Below are 15,295 nucleotides of genomic sequence, written 5' to 3' on the forward strand. Positions count from 1 at the left end.
CTTCCCCTTCTACCTTCCTTTTGCAGCCTCTGTGAGGCTTTTTATTTCTGACAGGAATTTCAAGAAAACATTTAGAGTGCTAGGAAGTTTTATGCGGATACTGGCAGCGTTTTCACTTCCTGTAGTCTTATAGCTCCATCTGCTTCTGTTATATTTCCATCTCTGGAGAGAGCAGTTCTGGCAGACACAAACAATCTCTATTTAATGATTTGTTTAGAAAATGATTTTGAACTAGTTATTCAGACAAAAATGTTTCAGACAAAAATGATGTCTATCAGTGACAGCTCCCCTTCACCATCCTAGAGGACTGCAAGAGCATTTCTTAGAGGGTGTGTAATCTTCTCTAACTCTGCAAAGCACAAAAGAAATAATCAATCTCCCAGACCCTGAAGGAAATCATAAGGGAATTTAGGACATTACTTCTGTTCAGAGAATTAATCTGGCTTGGGTGCTGCCAGCAGAGCATTCGAGGGTCCAACTGACAGGGAGAAATAGTAATGAATTACAATTTTTAAAGTATATAATAAGTCAGCCTGTTCTCTCCAGTTACCACAACTCCTTGGGCCCGGCCATCCAGCAGAGGATGTGCCTGTCCAAATTGTTAAGAAAGTATCTTTTTTTTTTTGCCTGTGTTATGGCTTTAGTATCAATGTTTAATTTGGGGCTAATTTGTTCTTTGATTCATGAAGACACATGTATTACACGTGTCTTCATGAATTCTGTAATTTGGAATTGAAACCAGAATTGGACAGTGCTAATCTTATTAGTGAGATCAAAAATTATGCTTGAATTCTTGTGAATCACCATTTTCTTTCCCTTAAATATTATACAAATTATGTGCCTTTGGGCCCAGTCCTGTTTTTATGTAAACCTGCGACCGATTCACTGAAGTACATAGATTTATACAACCACGTATGGGCTGCTTTACTCATGCAACTGTAGGAATAGCTTCAACCATAAAGTACAGATCTGGATTATAACTGGAAGTTACAAATATTTAAGCCTATAGATTTCAATTTCTGTGGGCTTAGTATAAATGAAACACCTCAGCCAGGTGTGCAGACATACCCAGGTTACGATGCTGACTGTGACGTTAAAAGAGAGTGTAAACCACTCATTTTGGTAGGATCAGGTTTCTACTTGACCTCTGTGTTAAAAATGAGCTGTTTAGTGGCATTTAGTGGCTACAGTCTTTGCAGCTGTCTAGTGTATGTATATGCATGCAAATACAGGAGCACAGTAACCAATGACTTTCTAAAAGGTTGAGAAACTGTTCACAGATTCCACATAACACAAAAAGTTGAACTCCCGTTCAGTGCATGCATTAATTCTTTGCTGCCCTATCAGTTAAGAAATTTGAAATTAAAAAAACACATAGAACATTATCCTTATGAAAATTAATGTTGTTTTCTTATGCGTAATTAGTCTTGGAATAATATGAACTGTTAGGGCTCCACTAGTAGGTTCATAGTGTATTGGGTGATGGACCGGCTGAAAGGGCTCAGGACACCTAGGAATGGCTCAAAGATGTGTTACGGGAAGTTCAGACGTGACATGAGGAAATGGCTTTTTCCTGAGAGCGTGGTCAGATGCTGAAATGGGCTTAGAGAGGTGGTTGATGCCCCATGCCTGTCAGTGTTTACAAGGCATTTAGGCAATGCCCTTAATAACATGTTTGAACTTTTGCTCAGCCCTGAACTCGTCAAGTAGTTGGAACAGATGATTGTTGTAGGTCCCTAGCAATTGAAATATTCTGCTCCATGCTATGCTACGTTACCTATGGTAAGGAGATGGGGGCACTTGGCTCTCCTGGCTTAACCTGGGGAACCCACAGCCACAAGTGCCTCCTCGCCCTCCACAGGAACAGAGCTTTACCGCAGCACGCAGAGGAGCAACACCGACCACACGAAGAGCAGGGATAAAAATCCAAGAGGATACAAGTCCTCTGCACTTTAAGGCACGCTCTAACAGCCCAAACAAAGCAGGCAGCATCAAGGAATGGCAGAAAAGGCACCCCCACACAAGATTTGGAGAGCTCGCAGTGACAGCAAAAGGAGAGAGCACAACACGAACAGAGCCAGCAGCCACCGGTGAGGATCTTAACTGAAAATTAGTAAAACGTGGATTAGTCAGGGATGTTCTCTCCAGCTGCAGTGACTGGGAAGCCCAAATTACCCTCCTCCCTGGATTATTTTGGTGATTAATCAAGAGCATTGAGAAAGAGCATCTCCTTGGACCTCAGACTTTAGGAGCAGATCAGTGTTTTGGGGGACACATTCCTCGGGAGATGACCAACTTGAGGTGAGGAATTCCCAACTTTGGGAGTGGGAGGTTGGCCACTAAAAACCAGCCTGGATGCAGGATGTGTCACTCAAAGGTTGTACTTCCAAGCCGTACAGCCAACAAAGTAGCTGGGGAGGGGAGAGAGCCTTAGACCTAAGTGGGCAGCAACTCACCGGTGATGGTTTCAGGACTCCTGCCAAGACAAGCGTGTGGTACCTGTAGGCCGTAGTCAATCTCTGCGTTGTCCAGGACGGAGTTGATAAGGGAAGCCTCCCCACTCAGTGCAACCTCGTAGGTGGGGCCTCCCTCCACCCTGCACAGAGCCATGACGCGGGCGACGATGTTCGCATGGGCAAAGAAAGTGAACATGACCCGCTGGCTCTCACCCGGCAGCAGTACACCATGCAGAGGCAGGATGTTGAAAACCTGGAGACAAGGGAGGAGACACCGAGATGTCAAGCATCAAAATCGAGGCAGAAGAGCAGCCATGGCTTGGAGCAACGGACGGACGTGGCTAGAGGGGCATCTTCCTCAAGTGCAGGCAGAATCATCCTCATTTCGTCCCGCATCCACTACACTTTCCGGCAAAGGAACCATGTGATAAATCTTCTCCCATACTCACCAATTAATGCATTAATTAACACACTACCTTACAGTAACTTGGGAGGCCTCCTGGCAGCAATAAATCCTCTCTGCTGCAGAACCTGCCTTTAATAACACCCTTTGCTGCCTCTAGAGAAACACGAGACCTGGAGGTGAGAGCCCTCGGAGCCACAGGGTGGACTCCAGCCCAGCTCATCTGACTCCTGATGCTTTTCACTCGCTCTCTGATTTGCAGGCTGCTCTCTCTCAAGATGCTACAGCAAAGTCTACTGCAGACATTTCCTATCAACCGCTTGATTAGTGACAAGATGAATAACGCCCTCCGTATCTGCTACGCGGGTAACGTCCTTGGTCAGCCCTGTGACACGGCCCACACGGCCCCTCCAATGACCAGTTGCTTCAGCACTGCTGTGTGACATGCTTGGAGGGGCACGAAGCTGCACTTTGAGCAGCGCTGAGGGCCACCAGTGGGAGTGAGGGCTACGTAACTGCTGGCCACACCGGAAACGCAGAGGCGAGACTGATTCCCACCTACCTCCTCTATGCCCACGCTGACGGGCTCTGCCTGCGTGAACTGCCTCCGTTGCAGGCTCCCAGTCTCCTCAGTACCTTCCACCTTTGGAGCAGTGGATGGTAGTGGCTGGAAAACAAGGATCGTGGGCTGTGGCAAGCAGCTGCCTGGTCTGGGCAAGACTGCTCTGCCGCAGGTGACATCGCCTCATCAAGCCAGGAACAGATAAGGTGGCACCTGGGTGCAAATCCAGTAGGGGTCTGTCCACACCTTCAGCTGAGTGTGGGTCCAAGCCCACCCACAGAGGAGCCACAGATGCCATCTGCACTTCCTACACACAAGCTTCCCAGGCAATCTGGATGTACCCAGCACTCAGTCCCGGCAGAGATCTCAAGGACATTCTGCACCCTCGTACCAGCCTGGCTTCACTCACTCCTGCCCAAAGAGCACGCTAGGAACCCGATGCCAGGACAGGTTCGGTTCTCCGTGACAAGAAGAGAAACACAGCTGTAAGGGAAATGTATTCAAACCAGGCAAGTAAGGTCTGTGAAAGCGCTTGAGATGACCATTCCATTTCAGACGGTGGTTAGGTTTCACCTCGTGCACCCATCAGTGCAGGACAGCTGAGGACCTCTGCTTGGACATTCCTCTCAAAAGGCACATTCCACGAAGGCAGCTGAGATGTTTTTTCTGTCTCGCAGCAGCTGAGTGCGCATGTTTAACCTCAGAGGTGCCACCTTTCAAAAGGAAGCTTGTCCCTAGGCTTTGTGTTTCTCCCCTGCAGAAGCCCTGCGTCCAGTCGCTGGCCCTGCTGCCAAGCACACTTGTGGCTGCAGAAGAAAATCTACCTTTGCTTCCAGGGAATCGTTGGCAACTGCTGGCTTTTGGAGAGGATCTCCTGCTGCTCCCAGGCCTTTGGCTGGCTCCTCTGCAGCCTCTTCCCTGGAGCTGCTCTCTGCAGATGCTGAGCCTTCCGACCGGGTTATGTTCTCCTGTGGTGGTTGCGCTGTGATGAAACACCGACTTGCAGGAGGGCTGAACCTGGAAAACAAATTAACTTTGATCACAGACCTGCAGCGGGACGGAGAGAAGCTCGCACCAGCTGCCCCGCAGCAGGATGTGGCTCCTGGGTGGGCACTGCAGCTCAGCAGTGGGTCTGAGCCAGCAGCTCCAAAACCAGGATGGAGCACGTCAACGCCTGGGGCTCCTGCCCAAGGACAATGCCGCTATAGTGGTGGTGCAGGAATCTGGCAACTGATTGCAATCAGAAACAGAAGAGGACAGAGGGGTGGACACCTTGCGGAGAGGTAAAAAGCACAGCAGGAAAGGGAAAGAGACACAACTTGTGCAAGATGGTGAGACTGAGACATCAGAGGCAGATCCAGACAGATGAGCTACTACAGACCCACCGGAAAGTATCCTCCTGAAAGCACCCACATCCGTGGACCTTGCCTTCCCCACCTGGAGGGCCTTTGGGAAGGAATTCTGCAGCTGTGCTGGATGTTTATCCTGAATGTTTCCCCTGACACTTCCCCACAGCTGCAGGTCAGCACAAGCAAGAGGCAGTGATGGTTGCTTTCTCTAAGCGCCATCAGGCAGGAGCCACCATGGAGGCCGAGCGGCTGTGCCCTGGCCAGAGAGAGCCCAGCACCACTCAAGGGCACCTGCAGAGCCCAGCGGGGGACACCCTCGCACACGCCAGGCCACCAGCAGCACTGAAAGACGCGTCAGGCAGCTCCAGGCAGAGACAGCCCATCAGCCCCTGGTAAGTGCCAAAGCAGCGGCGACCCGTACTCTGGGGAAGGAAGCTTTGGTCACTTTTAACCAATACACCGCAGATCACGATAAGATCCAGCTCCCTGCTGTGCTGCAGCTGTTCCCTGGCTGCTAAACAACAGCTCCAACAGCACTTCATGCTAAAAGGGCAGCAGCTCTGCTGCAACGAGGTTATAACTTACGTGGCACTTACTGATGGCGTGATAACCTCCCCAGAGGTCTCAAAACCCAAACCGTCTGAAGACCAATTTGGCAAATGATTCAGCAGAGCAGCTCAGCAGCTCGTTTTGCCAACAGAGCCGAGTTTACACTTTGACCAACGTCTGCCAGTAAAAAGCATGGAGCTTAACATTTACAAACAGCCCCAGGGGACTCCGACTTCGTTCCGTGCTTTTAACTGCAGCAGTGCTCACAGTAAGTCTATTGGTGTTTCTAAAGCCACATGGAAGACACACTCAAACCACACCTACTGTCACCATCCCCACTTACAAGGGTTCCCCCAGAGTCAAACAAGGCAGACTTGTTGCAGCAACCTGGATGCCTCATTCCCAGCTGGCAATTTGGTGCCTGTAATGATATGATCCCAAATGCATATTTCTCTTCAGCTTTGTAGCTTTTTCTTTAAGGCTGGTTTTCATTTCTGGATTTAGAGGCTCTGCTCTGCCCCCCAGGAGGTCCCACCTGACTTGTCCTTCCTGCAGCCACATGCAGGAACAAGGCTTTGCCCGGGCGACCTTTCCTGCACAGGGATGGATGAACAGTGGCGCAGTTTCACAGGTGCAAACTCCCTCCACCAAGGGGCTGTTTACCTCAGGCTACAAAGGTCTGAGAAAGCAGCTTTCCCCACCAGCTTCCCTTCCCAGGGGAACCGGTACTGAGGCTACAGCAAAACAGCAGCAAGAGACTGGGACAGCAGCACATCATACCAGTGGCAGTGCCCGAGTAGGTTTTTAGGATGAGATGACAACAAACGGCTTGGCAGGGAAGGAGAAGAGGTCTCTATACATCTGCTTGTCCAGGTGCCTAAACGTGGCTTTAGAACACCAGAGGTAAAGTGGGATTCTAGCTTCTGGGCTATGTGCAAAGCCTCCTTCCCAGCATCAAACTGGTGGAGATCACCTGCTCCCTAAGCATCTACACTGACCACAGCTGGGAGGCAATCTTTCCACAAGCAAAAGCTGAAAGCAATTTGTCAGATCCCAGGAAAGCAGCCTTGGCCTTTGCAAAGAACAAGCAGGACATCAGGAAGAGGAACTTCAAGGAAGGAGCAAAGGTGCACATACCTCATCTGGCTCGCCGGGCCGTCTGTCAGGAACAACCAGCGGTACCGCACAGGAAGTGGGCTGCAGTTGCTCATCTCAGTATAACGCACTGCTTCAGTGTCATTCAAGATGCAGCCAAAGTCCAGAGCCATGGTGTGGATACAGAGACTCGGAAAGTAGACTTCTCTCCGAACAGAGACCTGCTCCTCATGAGGGTGCTCAAGAAACTGTATCTTCAGAACCTTCTCTACCTCCCTGCTAGTCAAACCCTCCTCACAAGCAGGATTAAATCTGATGGAGAGGTGATATTCCTCCCCTGCCTCCAGCTTCACAGGCTGCAAGGAGATGAAGAGTATTAACCACTGTGTGATGAAGCCCCAACGTGTAATAGCATAAAACGTGTAAATGCTCAAAGCTCGCCCTCCATGTGGGCTTCTCAGTTCATCCTTCATTTCCTTTACAGTGTGTGCCTGCCTGCAAGCACACTCATCCCTGAGACCACCTTAGGCTAATATCTCTGTGCTCTTCATCAGTACAAGAGGGAAAGAAATCTTGTTCTACTGAATTCTGGGCCTACAAGAGCTGTGGGCTAAACGCATAACCAAATCGGCACCCTGGAAACACAGGGCCTTTCGCCCTGACTCCACAGGAACTCCTTTACCCTCACGCTCAACACGAGCCCAGCGGCACTGCATCCTCGCTCTTGCTGGGGCCAGTGACGGGCACAGCACAGAAGTGACGGCTGTTCCTACAACAACACGCGTTTAGTAGAGACTGTCCCCAACACCTTCCACTAACAACAGGGCAGGTGCCAGGCTCCTCAGCCTTCCCGAAGGAAGACCTGCCCTCAAAGACACCAAGCAGCTCTTGCGGTTACCTCAAGACGGCTGCTGGAGCACTAGGACAGCTTCCAAGAGACACCTTTACCACATGGCTTGCCCAGACCCAGCAGCCTGCTCCCTTCTCTTCATGTCTTAGAGCCAAGATGTGCTTCCCCAGTTCAGATGATCTTATGTTTCCTTCAGCAGCTTCAAATCTAGTGTCCAAGACCAGGTTGTATGAGGCTCTACACCACCTGATCCACAGGAAAGTGTCCCTGCCATGGCAGAGGGGTGGAACTGGACGGAATGTAAGGTCCCTTCTGACCCAAACCATTCTATGATTCTGTGATTTAGTCCAGGCCACTCTACTGCAGACTCTGAAGAGTAACATTCTCTCCTGGAGGGCCTCCCAACACAAATGCACCACCACGCTCCTCCTCTTCAGTCCCCACCAGCAGGAAGCTCCATGGCTGCTCACCTGAACATCCGCAGGGAGGGGCTGCCGGTCCGCGTGGCAGATTAAGAAAGGTTCCTCTAAGGCCAAGACAACGCTGAGTGGCAGGGGGCAGATGTTTTTTAGAGAAAGAGGCTTGTACTGAAGAGTCACGACATCACTGGGTTGCTACAGAAACAGAAGAGGAGAGAAAACAACCTGAACTTCCCTTTCTGATGCATTTTCAATTTCTCGTCTCTATTTACTGTTTCTATTAGTTTGTACCCTTCTAGAAGTCTTTTTTCTTGATATATCAGATGCTTTTCATGGTTAGAAACCACAGCATCCCTTGGGGGAACAGGGAAACAGTCTCATGCACAGATGAGAGAACAGGACCCTGAGTGGAGGCAGCTGCTTGAACAATACCAAAGCCAGAAAGTGAACCCAGATCATCTGTCTGCGGTTTTTATCCTCTCTTGGGTAGAACGGCACAAGATGTTTTTCACTCCCATACAGCAGTTTCTTGAAGCCTTATTGGCTTTTGTAGCCTCATCTAAAGCAGTGAAGCTGGTCAGAGGAGACAAGCAAGCAGCGTGTAGTCCAAGGTGGAGAGCCTGTAGCAGCTGAAGGTCAGTTTTGAACTTCTCCATGCCTGCACAGCCAGCGAGAAACCTCGGCAGGCAGCTGCAACGTGACTCCTGCTGCCCCTGCCGCAATGACAGCGGGTCAGTGGCTTCAAAGCTAAGCAAAGCAGAAGCTATTTCTTCCTGTTTATGCACTGCTCTGGGCTTCCTGGATGGCTTCTCTAAATTAGAGAGCGCTTGCAAAACTAGTTCTGCATAGATTGGTATCAAACAGCTGCAGTGTTGTAGCACTCGATAAATCAGAGTGCACAACACCAAGCAGACCACAGGCAGACATCAGGGATAGCTGAAAACCTTCTAACTAAACCTCAACTGCCCGCTCATGGGATTTTGTGCTCCTCTGGACGCTGAGGAACTGAAGGAGATACCTGAAAACACAGAAACTAAAAAATGAAGTAGCCTCTCTTTCTTTTTTAGACGCCTCGAGGGAGATGGAAAGATGATGTAGGAGTCAAGATCCAGAGACTAAAGGGCTTCTGCGTTGGCGTTACCAATGCTGCTGAAGGACACCTGCAGGTCCTTTGAAGAGAGTAAGGCTGAGGAAATGCAAAGAGCTCGCACCCACATTAACGCAGAGAAGACAAAGAGAGACAAGAGATGGCAGGTTTTCCTCATCGGCCTGAGGAGCTGACAGGAATCCAGAGCTGATTGGTTTTTCTCAGCTGCCCTACAGGATTAGTGGACAGACATCACTGTGCCTTGGAGCATCCTTGCAAATGTCCCTCCATGAGTGTGTCTCTCTAGAGGTGGCCATGATCCCTTTTGACAGATCAGCTGTCACTGAAATAAAACTCAGACCGAGTTAAACAGCAGACTCATCTCTAAAAATATCCTCAGTGACTTTACAAAGCACCTCAGGAGGGGTTTAGCATCGCTCAGCTGCAGCGATCTGCTCTCCCACCCACAGTCGCTGTCTGTGCAAAGCCCACACCGTTCTTGTGGGTCCCACACATCTCACCCCCTGCCCTTGGCTCAGCACCTCAATTCTGTCTCCACACCAAGAAGGGCAGAACAGACCTGGCGAGACTGTTCCCAGCCCCATCTCTGTGCTCGTGGCAAAAGCTTGGCCCCACTCAAATCAATCAGCAAAGCCCCGGAGACCGGCAGAAGCTGTTCAACTTCCTCCTTTGAACACAATCACACACCCCACACAGGCTTTCAGTCATCGGCCACACTACTAATTGCCAGGATGCAATCCAGAGCCTTACCTTCTCCACGTGGAAAATGAGTTCCCTGGAGGACACTTGCAGAACAGGAGCAATGAACTCACACGTGACGTCCACTTGCATTATCCGCACCTTTCCTGCCTCGCTCCCCACGACGGCATGACACAGCAGCCGCTCCTTCACCACCTGTGTGCGAGAGCTGCACGTCACCCAGCAGGTGTGATCAGGGCATCCACAAAACACACTGCATTTGCTCGACACCTGACTCCAGGCATAAAGGATTCTGATAGCCTGGATGAAATTGTGTCGTGAGACCTTGGCCATCAACCATCAGCAGGTGTTACTGCCGTGAAGTTACAGCCACTGCTCTCCTCAATAGCCCCGCTTCCTTTTGTACTGCATCCTATTTATTTTGCACTCAAATGCCCACACCGCTACAGCCTAACATCCACAAATTCACTCACGAGCCAGGTGCTGCCAACAGCCCTAATAATTACTGCCCCAAATGATTAATGTTTTGATGTACCCCATTGCTAACAAAATGCTACAGAAAGCGGTGGCAGAAGGACCAACGCCAGCAAACCCTCCCTTGGAAGCTTAGTGGAAAGGGTACGTGGGAAACTCCCAAACAGCCAACCTGCCTTCCAGTAAAGTGGGATCACTCCTTCCAAGAGCGAATTGTGCCCTCCTGGAGATGGTTTTAAAAGAAATCTCCCTAGGAAAGAGATGTCTTGCACTTCAGAAGGAAACCCTCTGCTGAAGTTGGATGCTCTTCTACTCAAGACTTTTCCCCTGATTTCTCATGGTTTCACTTCCCCGAATTCTTCCCTTCATTTCTCACTCTTCCCTCTGGTACACTGCCACAACCCAGCCCCTCGTCAGGGCCTACAGCCTTCAAAGTCATCTGTGCTCCACGTGCAGTGCAGGGAGCTGGGCTTCTGACCAGCCCTTGTGGAGGACCTCACCTGTGGAGTGCTGGAGAAGCCTTCCAGCACCATCTCCATACTCTTGCCTGGCATCAGCTCCACCCTCAGCGGTCGAAGCTTAAACACGGGGCAGGCAGATTTGGGGTTCTGGGAGGAATCCTTGCCCTCGGTGGTTGTGAGGGCAGGGAGATGATGACGCTGGCGAAATGTAGAAAACCCTTCAGTTGTCCAATACAGCAAATGGGTGCGTCTTCCTTTGTTCGTTTCCTTGAAGCGGTAACAGAATGGAATTGTGCTAGAAGAGAAGCAGAGATGGAAAGTGTCATGGGAGCTGCTATTTCCCAGCGGTCACCCAGCTTCAGTGCCCTAACCCCATTATCTGACCGTGCACTTGGCAAGAAAGCCACCTCCAAAAAGGCTGACCTGGCAACCCAGCACCAACCCTCAGCAAGGGCCAGACCTTGGCTGCCCCTCAGCTTATCCCCGTCCAGCAAGTGGTCTGTGTGTGGACGGCAAGGAAAAGCTTCGTGAAGAACATCATCTCTGTCGCTATGGACACAGCATTAAAATTAAAGGTAACTGAGAGACGATTTAGCAAATGGTTTCCATTTTGGTGCCTTTTGAGGATCTCGAACTACTTTCACACGGCCAGAAAATGTTTCTAAAAGAATTCCTGCAGTGTCAATGAAATGGAGCCAGGACCTTGAGTGTGGAAGGAGAACGAGCCTGAAGGACTACAACGAAAATCCTCCTTGCTGAGCCCACGGGAGGAGTAGGAACTGAGACATACTCTACCTGAAGTGCGGCCCCAAGTTGAGCTCCGGAGCAATGGCTTTGTCGGTAACAATTGTGGTGCCAAAGCCAATGGCCTGGATGGGTATGACGTAGCTATGGCCATGCTCTATGAACACCTTCACCTCGTCATTAAACATCCCGGTGTCATCCAAGTTTGCAACGACAGCCACAGATAGCTCGGTGTTGGGGGGGATCGCTCCTTTACGTGGTTCAATCCTCCAGCGTGAGCATTTGCCAGCCTGTAAGACAAGCCAGACACTGGCTGAGGAGGGAAAACACGGACCCTGGTCTCTTGTGGGGTGCAGGAAAACGAACGACTAAAGATATGAGGGTAAAAAGCAGCAGGTTAATTTCCCTAGATCTGAGCTACACGCTCGGGAAGCAGCAATTATGTGGGAGTTTATACAGCCTGTATTTCACCCTCCTTTAGCAGAGTCACTTCTTTAACTCAGTTTTGCCCAACCCGAGGCATGCTCATCCTCAGGAGAAGGCTATTCCCCCTCCAGCCTCCCTTTTGGAACGCGTGCCAACAGAAGCTACTTTACCTCTCCTGGCTTCCTCCCTATGATTGGCTGAGTTTCCATACAAGCTCGAGGCCAGAGGAAGCCAGGACAGCTCAAATCCCATTGCAGCAGCCACAGAACTGGGGGATGCTGCTGAGAGACTGAAGAACAGCTCTGCAAAACCAGCTGATCAAGAGCCCAACACCAGTCTTCTTTCCCCAGTGCCCCCTACTTTGGAATATCCAGCTATAAATGTTTACAGCAGGGCAGTCAAGCGCCAAGCAGAAAGAAAACTACAAACTGTGTGCCTGGTGGGCACGGCCCAGGCTTCCCAAGCACCCTCTTCCTCAGGGACCTCCCTCTGCGGATGGGGCCATGAGGGTGCTGGACACCCAGCCCATCCAAGACCACATTCACAGGGAGCAAGCTTGCAGCAGACAGACAGAAATGCAGGTGATGCTCCCTGGCCAGCACGAAATGCACTGGGCTGGAGACGCACAGCTTCCAAGTGCCCATCACGTTTTGGTGGCACATGCAGCACAGTTCAGTGCTGTGTTTGGGATGATGGGCACTACTCCTCCAGAACACTGCCATACTGGAAGAGAAAAGGGTTTTTAATAGAAAGCAACAATGTGCTTGGAGGCCTGACATGATCCAAGCGAGTGCTTGATCCAGGTGACGTTAGCTTGGCTTTCCATCTGTCAAGCTGGCAGCTCCAACAGGACACCAGCCAGCCCAGGGAGAAGAGCATCACAAAACAAAGCTGCACTTCCAAGTCATGGGAAACATTACAATAACCCCCCCAAAACGAGCTCTGCTAATGGTGAGGATGAGAGGAGCTGGAGGGCAGGAAAGAAAGAACTGGCTGAGCGTTCAAAGTCCCACCAGTGTGTGGGGGTGTCCCAGCTACAATAGTTCCTTAGGCTGATTGCACCCTGCATGGAAACCAGGTCAGGTCTGCGTGCCGGCATCCCAGCATGGAGCATCCCAAAGGCATCAAAAGTATTGCAGATGCCGGCAAAGCTAATAAACTCAGCTCCATTTAATTTATCCCCTAGAGTTGGAAAAGAGTGTCTTAAAAAAGCCACAATGAGAATGGGGTGGAGGAAAGCAGTCGGCACAGAGTAACCAGTGAGGCCTCACTGACCGCACAGGCTCCCACCAGCCCTCTGCTGCTGTTCCTGCATCCCATCCACAGCTGATCACGAGCCTCAGCAGCAGCCACTGCACTGCCACCAGCGGAGGGCCACCCAGCCAGCATGTTCACGGCAAGCCGGTGGGGTCAGGTTTGCAGTGACCTTCCCGTGATCGTGCTGACACAGGGTGGCTCACTTGTAAAGGAGACCTGACAGCTCTGCTCCAGAGGTCAATCTGCAAGTCTGCCACTTGACAAGGCCCATTTATCGCAGCCTGGCAACAAGCCGGGCAGTACACTGTACCCAAGAAACTACTACTGAGGAGTCATCATGGGCTGTCTCAAGGAAGCAAGACCGAATTTCCGAGGGTGGCCCAGCAGAGGCCCACAATGGCCTGCCAGCCCAACAGCCCACTCCAGGGGAGCATCGTGTCCTCGTTCCCTCTGTTAGCATTTGGTGTGGGTCCAGGGGCAGCACAGCCCATCACCCAACAGGAGACCTGCCAGGTCCAAAAGCCTCTGCCAGGCCACATTCACTCAGGCTTCCAGGTCAGCTTCTGCCTACACCAATACAAACTGTGTCTAAGGAACACAAAATTTCTTGGAGCTGTGCGAAAGCTGTCCCCCAACTCTGAAGACCAAAATCTAACTTCTGACAATATCCCTGCTCCTTGCTTACCCTGGAATGCTCTGGAAAATAGTGCAATAGCTCTACGCACTGAGGAGATAAAGACAGTGACCGTTTTGGCCCCGTAGGAGCTTGCACTATTGGACATCAGAGTCCCCGCATGCTAGACAAGGGTTGGGATCAATCGCTTCACCGAGAAGCTCAGTGCTGAGATCATTAGCTTCTCCCAGGACAGACTACCATTGGGAATAAGATCTACCACAGTTTGATTACAATGGACACCAGCAGCATCTGAGAGATGGATGGATGCCGACCTAAGGCATGGCTGACGAGCCACCACACTTCATTCTCTTGAAGCTACTCAAGGCTGGTTAATTAAAGTGATTGGGTCATTCTGGCCTTGCGCCAGTGAAAGGGGAAGCAGAACTCAGCATTAAAAATGCAGCTGTACTTTGCCAAGCCATACCTCTCCGGAGAGAGCACCCACACCCTGATCTCTATCATTAACAGGACTGAGATACCAAGCAAAAGCAGACATCACATGGAAACCAGAGGGGAACCCATGTCCTCTCAGGAGCAACGGGCTACAGGGCTCTCTTGATCTCCTGGAGCTCCAAAAGCATGATTGTCAGAGCTAAGCACTTCCCACAAAATAAAGGGGGAACTTGTCAATATGATGCAGGCTCATTTCTGCTCAAACATCCATGCAAACTCCCTATTTATTGAGGACTGCTCCAGGTAAAACTGCCCCCAGAGCCAGGCTCCTCTTGTTGCACTGTGGTGGAACAGCTTGCTTTCTCTCTGACAGAAAACGTTGTAGATAAAAATCAATTCACAGGCTGCTACGGACCAGTCGGTTTTGTCAGAAAATAGCCCCACAGATACCTACCATCTCTACCCGGAAGGATGCAGGGGCGAGAGTCTGGTTGGACAGGTGGAGAGTTCGGGAAGCATCTTGTAGGACTTGGATACGGCCAAAATTTATCTTGCTCGGATGCACGTAGACAACTGGTCCTTCACCAATGCTCACCAAATGGATTTTCTGCTCCGGGAAGCAGGTAGGAAAGATCAAAAACAACAGGGAAAGTTTAAAAAGGTCAGACAGCTCTGAGTGCTCCTAGACTGAGCAATAATTACAGCTCTTTGAAGTCTGCAGTGTTGTCAGACTGAAACAGAAAGCCTGGAGCAAGCGAGGGACCTGGAGCGATCCCGTCTGAAAACCACAGGCTCCCATTACCAGCAGACGGAGAAGCCCAGTTTCTCACGCTTGCTTTTCCACAGCTCCTCCACGCGTTAGCTCCCCTTTCTCTCCCCTGGGCCTGCTCTCTTGTGCCCCAAACCACCCTCCCCGACTCCTGCTGCTGCGCAGCTACACTTGGACAGGAACTTCTTTAACATCCCCAAAGCCAACCCTCTGGAAACCGGCACAAGCCAGGAGCAAAGCAGGATCTTCACAGGAGAGATCCTGCAAGCCACTTGTCACCGGGTATGCTTATGTGTCCTCCTGGTACAATATGAATAAGAGACATTAACAATTGCATCATTCAAGCAGCATTTTTGTTTTCCCTTTTGACAGTCTGAGACCCAAAAGTTTTGTTCTTGCAGAACTGGCACAGTCTATAGAGGAGGAATGCAGACCCCTTTGCTAAACCACCTTCTCACAACATTAAAAAGACTGAGAATTTATCCAGCCTGGCTGGATTTCATCGGTTCCAAACACTCCAGCAGGATCTGAATAGAGAAAACTCCCAACACTGACAAAATCCTGATTCACTGAGGGTACAGAGTATGAATTAACCACAAAAGAAA

General features: G+C 50.5%; 1 protein-coding gene across 1 annotated transcript in view; it reads right to left on the reverse strand.

The window, feature by feature from the left end:
- Nucleotides 1–2,499: 2,499 nt before the first annotated feature.
- Nucleotides 2,500–15,295, reverse strand: part of LOC128850812 (hydrocephalus-inducing protein-like) — a gene marked incomplete at its 3' end in the record, with an annotated part of 54,735 nt that continues 41,939 nt past the window's right edge. The window contains exons 6-14 of the mRNA XM_054055826.1: nt 14,376–14,528; nt 11,221–11,459; nt 10,465–10,720; nt 9,542–9,685; nt 7,735–7,878; nt 6,457–6,770; nt 4,246–4,438; nt 3,422–3,526; nt 2,500–2,709 (exon numbers count right to left, since the gene is read on the reverse strand). Coding sequence (XP_053911801.1) covers nt 2,500–2,709; nt 3,422–3,526; nt 4,246–4,438; nt 6,457–6,770; nt 7,735–7,878; nt 9,542–9,685; nt 10,465–10,720; nt 11,221–11,459; nt 14,376–14,528 — 1,758 coding nt within the window. The remainder of the gene's footprint in view (nt 2,710–3,421; nt 3,527–4,245; nt 4,439–6,456; nt 6,771–7,734; nt 7,879–9,541; nt 9,686–10,464; nt 10,721–11,220; nt 11,460–14,375; nt 14,529–15,295) is intronic.

This window comes from Cuculus canorus, unplaced genomic scaffold (assembly GCF_017976375.1).
Source record: "Cuculus canorus isolate bCucCan1 unplaced genomic scaffold, bCucCan1.pri scaffold_82_arrow_ctg1, whole genome shotgun sequence".
Classification (NCBI taxonomy): Eukaryota; Metazoa; Chordata; class Aves; order Cuculiformes; family Cuculidae; genus Cuculus; species Cuculus canorus.